The sequence below is a fragment of the Geospiza fortis genome, unplaced genomic scaffold (genome assembly GCF_000277835.1).
Source record: "Geospiza fortis unplaced genomic scaffold, GeoFor_1.0 scaffold75, whole genome shotgun sequence".
Taxonomy (NCBI): Eukaryota; Metazoa; Chordata; class Aves; order Passeriformes; family Thraupidae; genus Geospiza; species Geospiza fortis.
Window position 1 is genome coordinate 2,789,461 of NW_005054360.1, and position 8,454 is coordinate 2,797,914.

General features: G+C 40.4%; 1 protein-coding gene across 22 annotated transcripts in view; it reads left to right on the plus strand.

Moving 5' to 3' along the window:
- The window catches only part of SVIL (supervillin), a 114,482-nt gene extending 111,465 nt beyond the window's left edge, over positions 1-3,017 (plus strand). For all 22 annotated transcript variants that reach the window (XR_004082056.1, XM_031059356.1, XM_031059360.1 and 19 more), the window contains 3 exons: positions 512-633; positions 1,456-1,611; positions 1,738-3,017. Coding sequence is in view for 21 of the 22 variants with exons in the window: in XM_031059356.1 (XP_030915216.1) it covers positions 512-633; positions 1,456-1,611; positions 1,738-1,824 (365 nt within the window). In the remaining variant the exon portion in view is untranslated. The remainder of the gene's footprint in view (positions 1-511; positions 634-1,455; positions 1,612-1,737) is intronic.
- The last annotated feature ends 5,437 nt before the right edge of the window (positions 3,018-8,454 follow it).

Consider the following 8,454-nt stretch of genomic DNA (forward strand, 5'->3'; position numbering starts at 1 on the left):
CTCTGCTCTCAGTGGAAAGGTCTTATTTATTGTGTTACACCTCAGAATCACAAGTTAACAGTTTAAACATTCTCACTTAAGCCTCCAAGCTTAAGCTTAGTTGGTTCTTGGCAGGACACTTCTGCTGAGCATACCAGAAGGTTTCATTTACCTGAATTTGGGTAATTTCAGACCATCACACTCTGCTTACTCTATTCTAAGTCTGCTTTTGTAAGATAAGAATGGATTTGGGTTAGAAGTAGCTGTTGGGGATTTTCAGCATATATGTTTTAATCTTTGCAGTCAGATACAGTAAAAGACGGGTGTAAAAATACTGAAAAACATGTTAAAAGGTTCCATATTAATTAAAAAGAAATTCTGGAGACTTTATTCTTTCTGCCTTAAGCTGCTTCAGCTTTTCAGGAAAAATTAAATACCCTTAGGAGGTAACTTTGAATAGTGGGTGAGATTGCAAAATACTGTACCTTTTGTAATTTCTCCATCCTTTTTTTTGTATTTTGACTGTTTTTAGGAAAAAATGTAAAGAAGCCCCCCAAATCCTATCTAATTCATGCTGGCCTAGAGCCTCTGACATTCACTAATATGTTCCCAAGTTGGGAGCACAGGGAAGACATCGCAGAGATCACAGAAATGGTAAATCTTTTCATTGCATAATCCGTTTCCTATTGCTAGTAATTGTGCCTTGTGTTGTCAGTAACAATTACAGAATTGTTTACACTGTCAAGCCCCAAGATCCAGAGGATAAACTTAGAAAACACAGTTCAGGAGTCTGCATAGGGAAAAAAAAAAAAAGAACCAACACCACAGCTAAATTCTGACTGGGAATGTGTCTATCAGAGGCATTGCTTTTTTATTTTTCATGTAACTTCTCATATTCTTTTTTTTGCTAAAACAGAAGGAAAGCGTTACCTGAATCATCTCTCAGAAAGAGATGTGCTGGACTTTGAGCTTAACAGAATAGCTGTTTCAGTCATGCAGCAATGTGCAGTCCTGGTCTGTTCCCCAGATTTGAAATGCAGGGGAACAAAGCACCTTTCAAAGGATCAGCTGGGTCCAAGGGCTTTGTTACTGATTTCCTCACCTGGGATTCAGAGTCACAGCCAAATTACATGTGGCTGCTTTAACTCTTTAAGTCAAAGGGCATCTCAACACAAATGACATTTTCTGTTTTGTAAGTCTTCTGCAGATATCCTCAGCAGAAAATGCTGGCTTCATGACTAAAAACAGATTTCAGCCTTAAACTGAGATTCTGCGTGTACAGGATGTCCTTCTGCTAAGTGCAGACCTGTTTTAGCTGTGAAATTGTTGTAGGGCAGATGTGTTGGCCTGTGTGCACACCTGGACATAGAGCTTTGTGCTCAGGCAGGGCATGTTATCCCATGCCAGCTGCAGATGGCCATGGGCACAGCTGATGCTTTCAGCATTGTGATCCTGTTCTCTGTTTTCTCCTTTCAGGACGCTGAGGTTTCTAATCAGATAATACTTGTAGAGGACGTGCTGGCCAAGCTGTGTAAAACAGTGTATCCATTAGCAGATCTCTTAGCTAGGCCTCTGCCTGAGGGAGTTGATCCACTGAAGCTTGAAATTTACCTTTCAGATGAGGACTTTGAGGTAAGGAGAGAATAGGTGCACTGTTACTCTGTGCATCTATGCCTAACCATGCAAGAAAGTAATTTGCTGGTTGTGCTACTCATCAGTTGTTTTTGCTAATAGTACATCCTTTCATTTTAAATGCAGGTTGCATTAGAGATGACAAGAGAGGAGTACAATGCACTGCCATCGTGGAAGCAAGTTAACCTGAAAAAGGCAAAAGGACTTTTCTAAGCTGTGTTTGTGGAAGTGAGCACTAAAGGGATGTCCATTCTCACTTTCTGTGTCCTTTAGAAGAATTGTACCCATTTACAGAACAAATAAAAATAATCCGAAGTTATTAGTGACTACCTATCTGGAGGTGTGTAATATTATAATAAAAGGCCAAGAGAACTCTTTGAAAATGGAATTCAGTTTTGACTCTTAAAGGTAATGTTTTTAAGCTCCATTCTCCTATGCACTTAAACAGTAGTTTTCTTGAGCTACTGCTGCAGGTGTCCTTTGGCTATATCCAATACTTGCCATTTTTGTTTTTAAAGAAGTTCTCTTTGTAAAGTGTTATTTTGTTAGTTTGTGGATTACAAAGAATTTATATTTATATAAACACATAGAACAAGTATGTATTTAACAATGCAATATGTATTCACTTTCAAGACTTCCATGTCAAAACTACAGAAAAGTAGCTGATGGCAGTTGCTTGTACTGAATTAGCTATACCACCAATATGTATCTCCTTTGCATTCTGAAAAGTTTCTCTTTGCAATAGTTAATGAATTGTTCTCAGTGCTGCTTCAGGTGCTAAACTGAACAAAGCATTTGTATTTATAGCATGGATTTCTTGAGAAACTATGCGAATCAACCTTTATACTTTATTATCCAAAAATGTATAGTGCCTTGTTTTTTGTGTACAGTTTATATACAAAAAAAAAAAATTGGTCTGCATTTTGAAGATGGCTTAGAACGGTCTCCTATGTTACTTTTATAATAGTAGAAATAAAAACATCTCAGTTTCTAATCCTTGTTGTAAACATTGAACATGTCTTTTGTGATATAAGAACCGAAAGTAAAAGCTTCTGAATAAACTCTTAGCTATGCTCTGACTTGTCATTAATTTGTACTGTAATCTGTACTAGCATTGGAACCTCCCATAACATAGTATTTTCTCAAAATATTTTAACCTTTGATGTCTGTGGGTATTGTACAGAGTTATAATTTGAGAAGCAGATAATGTAGAAAATAATCAATGTATGAGATAAAGTTGGGAAAACTTTAATGCTGAATGTTGGAACCTGTCAGTCACACAACTCTGTATTCTTTGGGTTTCCCTGTTTTATATATGAAACCAAAATTATTATGCTGGTTTTCAAAATTTGAAAAAATCTTTTCAACCTTTGTGCAATTGGGAGTAAAATTTGAATTGAAAATGAGCGTTGTGTCTATTCTTTCAATAAGCACTGAAGATAAAATTGTTTTTACTCCGTTAATTAGGACATTGAATAGAATCTTCAAGTAAATATTTGCTTATGATTTGAAATGTTTTTCAGGCATTTGGCATTTCTATAATAAGCTATGTGGTTCTTCTCTGTATCCTAGTGGGTTTCACATTTTCATTCCTGTCTGCATAGCTTTCCTTCTGCCTTGCAACCATTTAGAGCTTCTCGTGGTGATATCTCAGGTTTTAGCCTTACTTGGGGTGGTGCCTGTTGCTGCTCTTGTTATTCTCCTAGGCCAAGGGACTTGAAGTGGGATTTTTGAATGTGTGAGGTGTGGATTTCTGCAAGATCTGCAATAAGTATTGCTTCAGAGTTAAAGTGAATCTTGTTTTGACAGATGGGCTGGTAAGTTGTAACCAAGCCCTTAAGTAAATGAATTAAATATGTAGAAATACGCAAGTACTATTCACCTGATGTGAGATATTACAGGTGAATTTTCAGCAGTGGAGTATTTCCTTTCATGTATGGGTTTCTGTCAAGAACTGAAACGAAATAACCCAAGAAAATGTTAGGAGCAGTATTCAGAGCCAGAATGCTTCTTACATACGTGCCAGCAAAAAGCTGTTTAGATGCCAGTTCCTCAGAGGTCCTCAGCTGCATGTGATACACTGTTAGTTTGAAAATGCAGGGCTTTATAGTGACAAGTTTCTTTTTCAATCACTGAGAGGTTTCTAAAGTCACTGCTCTATTCATCTAAGCATTTTTGCACCCATATATTCTCTTTCATCCTCCCTGGTGATAAAATCAAGCAGGAATTAGGTTTTGATTATTCATGTTCAGTCTGTACCATGAGGGTAGCAGGTTCCTCTGTTTTGATTTTTCTCTCCAACAGAGAGCTGATTTGCATAGCATGATTGACCTTGTTTTTCCCTCTGGCACAGGGTAGTATCATTTGCTTTTGTTTCTTGAAAACATTGTCAGCCCTTCAAGTGCTGCTGAAGGGCAACATTCACCCACCTCTAAAGCCTTTAGAATCTCAGCTGAAAGACAAGAAGAGCCAGCAAGGGGGCTGCAGGCACTGAAACAATTCTCTGTTGTCAGATCTCAGAGTTCCTGTAAATTTTACACTTTTTCGTATCTAATGGCCCAGTTCCATGAATCAGGACACAGAACCCAACTTTCTACCTGGGTGCTTTGATCAAAACATTGCCTAAGAAAGCTTTAAGGTTTTGCAGAAAATACTTTATTATCCATTATATACTTGTTACTTATCAAAATGCTTTCCTGAAATGTGAAGCTGACAACAGAAAGCAAATCAGTGTAAGGCCTTAGACAGACCTGTAGATTATGCTTTAACTTTCCCTCTCCACTATAGGGATGCCATTTATGGTTGGAAATTACAAAGGGCAATTAAAATATTCTTGAACTGGTTTTAGAGCCCTGCATGGGAAATAGAGCTGAAACATGTCCTGTATGGTTAGGGGGACAGGGTTAGTTTGGTTGCTTGCCTGAGTTACCTGGTGTTCTCTGCTTGTTTCAAATAGACACCCAAGAACTCCATGTTTAGGCAAAGTTTCTGGTGTGGGGAGTCTGCACATGAAAAAGGTAGTACACTGAACATGGCATTCTGTGTTTTCTGTCAATCCCATAGCTTTCAGGCATTGAGTCATGATTTTATTTCCTATGGTTTTAAACTGTCCCATCCTGACTCTTAAAAGTATTGTTCTCTGATTACACAGTTATTCCTGCCCACATAAGGATTTGTTAGCAGTGAAATGGGCTGGAAACGTGAATACATTAGTATGCCAAAACAGCAAATAAAACATTATGTCTGAAAAATCTGCTACCTGTATGCGGCAGCCAGAAGAGGAGAGAAAATGGGAGATAGGTAAAAGGAGAAAAAAACCAAAACTAATCTTTAATCATTTGGGAGAACTTTCTTTGCCTACCACTGTCCCACCAGTCTCCCAAACAGGTACTTAGCTCAGGAGGAGCTGTGGACCCATGTGCAGAACTAGTGAAAGCTGATTCTGAGCTTCTCTGAAAGCCTGTGGTGCTTTTGTGGAAAGGGGCAGTGGCAGGTTGCTGTGGTGAGTCCACTGTTTGCACAGCCCTGCTGGGATAGAGGTTTCGGCTGGTGGGACAGGTTCCCCACAACCCTGCTTGGCTGCACTATGGGGAAGAACAGTTTGACCAGTCTCTGCTTCTAACTCCCAGTCAATGTTTCCCTTTTGGATCAGGTAGTAGATGAGGAGAAATAGCTCAATAACATTCTCCAAAGTGCCCGCTTTCCACTGAGGCTCCAGTTCCCTCCCAGTATGATGTGGTCACCAACAGCTGATGCTGCAGGGAATTCCCTTTTGGGCACAGGGTAAGTAAGGACTGTGCTCAGCCAGTCAGTGCTGGCTCTGAGGACACTTTCTTTCTCACAGGGCAGCAGCATGGGGTTGACCACACAAGCCTGAGATGCTGCCCCAGGTAGATGAACACTTTTAGCTTTCCTCCTGAGATTGGACTGTTGAATTGATGGGGATGAAGGGTTTTGGGGTGCAGTGCTTGAAATGCCAGGTTTGTTTTCTCTCCTCTGCTCTCATATGTATATACCCTGTAAGATTAATGCTGATTTGGGTTGTTTTCATGCAATTTGATTGGTGGGGTAAGAGGAGAACCTGGAAGAACAGCTAATCTGACAGTAACAGCTAATTTTAACTCCTGCTCCTATCAAAGTGAGGTAGTAGCTAAAACTGCCCAAAGAACAGCCTAGAGAGTCAGTGCAGTTTCCTCACTCATACTGGCTCTGTGAATAAGTTTTGTTGAAACCAGTAACTGTGGGATGGTGCTGTCACAGGTGTTAGTTTTCCTCTATCTTAATTCAATGATCCTGGTCCTATAATAATCATAAAATATTTTAATAATATTTCTTCTTTCACATTAAGCTCTGTGTGTGTTGTACTGGCTTCTTGCTAGCAATATTTTTATGGGCACTTATTTCTGATCTTGGAGATGAACAAGTGCAAAACTTGTCCCTGAGCAAAGGCACACCCCAAATAACTGAGTGGTAAGTACAACCAATCCCAGCAGAAAAGGGATGCAGCCACTTGTTTTGTGACTCACAGGTTGCCTTAAACTCTTTTTGGCAGCCCCAAACCCTGCTCTGTATTAAGGATGTTTCATGTGGGATTTTCCAGTTTGTGAGACTCGGGGGTAGATGTGGGAAATGCACAGCTATATGGCAGGGTTTCACCAGCCATTCACCTGGCAGCCCTTTCCCATGGGTAGGACAGTCCTCTTCCACGTGTCTCTGTGCTCTGGGGTCACTGAGAGCAGTGTGGGCTGGCAGCCAGTCATGTGGGGACTATTCCAAGAGCTGGAAAGCCACTGAAGAAGCAAACCCAACCAGCCCATAATGCTGCATGCTCTAGAGCTGAAGCTAAGTAAATCATCATCTCTGTGTTCTGCCTAAAGTGCAGCATATTTCAGAGGAATGGTGAAAAAGAGGGGGTACCATACACTCCGCACACCACCATGTTTTCTGCAGCTGGTACTTTGCCTTTGGGTGCTCCCTGTCCTTTATTCCTTGGAGAATTGGTGCAGTGTGCCCGAGTGCCCAGGCAGCAGGCACATGAGATCAGCAGCAGGGACTGCATCTCCACATTTTCATGTCAAATCTTGTGATCTTCACAAAGATGTACAACCCAAGGGGCAAAGATGCCCCCATCCCGTTTCTACAGCAACTCTCACAAGGGCAGCCTTATGACATATTCACATGCAGTCCTGTTCCACTGACAGTTCCCTCTTGGCAACAGAGTGCCACTTTTATAAAGCTTTGTAAATCACTCCTGCTCAGTGTAGCCTCTTGTACTAGCACAGAATATATTTTCACAGCAAGGACCAGACTCTGGGCAAATTTCTTACATTCTGTTGCTAAAATATATGATATTTATGTAAAAGAAACATTCATTTTCTGCTTTCTCATTGCAGTAAGGAACTGGGGTATGTGAATAAAACTCTCCTTTATCTATTCAAACAGAAGACAGATTCAGTTTTAGAGATTCATGGTAAAAGGTACTGATTGTGCACCTGAGGTCCTTGGCTCTGCTCTATATGCTGCACACACAGTCCAGGCCCAGTGCTGGCAAACCCTTGCAGCTGTGCATTTCTACACTTCTGGCTCTATCAAGCCAGCCAAGCTGGATGGGGCCTTGAGGGGCTGCCTGCACCACAGCTGCAAATGTTACCTAAACCACCCCAAAGTTCTGCTCTCTCCTCTGCAGGTACTTGCCCATGGAATTGCCAAGTTACTGAACCAGAGAAAAGTCTTAGAGTGCATGCATGCACTGCTGAAAGAGCAAGGGAAGTCAGGAGAAAGCAATCTGTAATGACCCCATTTGCTATTTTACTAACTGATACCTGCTCAACTTCAATTTTACACTCCCCTATCTCCCTCTGCAGCCCGTGTGTTCCAGGCTGTGCTAACCAGCACATTCATTTCACACTGGCAATTGCTGAGCCACTTGTGCTTCATAGCAGAACACTGATGTTTAATTCCTTTAATTTAGAAATACGCTGTCTAAACTGTTAACTGTTTGCACATGTGGCTATTAATTGTCTTTAAGCAGCCAGTAAACATATAACCTCAATACAATCACTACCCTTGGTCATGGCAACTGCCTGTGAGGAAAGGCACCTGCTTCCTACTTCCAAAATCAGATGCTGTATATAATAATGTTGTTGAAGTGGTAACACTTTATTATTAGTGCCTCTGTTTGCTCACTCTATACTTTATAAAGTGGTCATGACTTATAGACAGAAAAGTAATTGATTTGGCTTGGTTTATCTACAGGGGCCCAGGCAATATTTTTCGTTTCACTTTGAAAGCTGTTTTTGAACTCAAGTCATTTTCAAGTAAAATCTCTGCTGGTTCTCATGCTTTTTCTTTTTCCAACTCTGACTGCTACCCTCATTTCACTGAAGTTTTAAAATTTAAATATGTGGGTGTTTTTTTAAACAATTCTAACTTTCATATTCGAGGAATATGATTGCTGGTACCTTTCTGTATAGTTGTAGGGAGTGTATTTCCCCCTACATCCCACCCCACCACCACCTCAGTTCTTTCCAAGTGGTTTATTAATGATCTTGGAAATATTATTCTCTATTTCACAAAAGATTTTCAAAATTTGCCTGCAAACCAGAAGCAGAACCATACTGCACCACACCAGTGCAATAAATACTAAGGAAGGTTGAACATTTCACAAAAGGAAAACTACCAGAAAGAGTTTGAGGTTTTGACTTCATCCAGAAGCCTCCGGTTTACTACTAAAATTTCCAGCAAAACAGACTTAATTTTTGCAATGCTTTTTGTTTTCAATAGAGCTATGCATTCTGCCAAGACATGGCTGCTGGATAAGCAAAGACTTCCAAGACAAGTCTC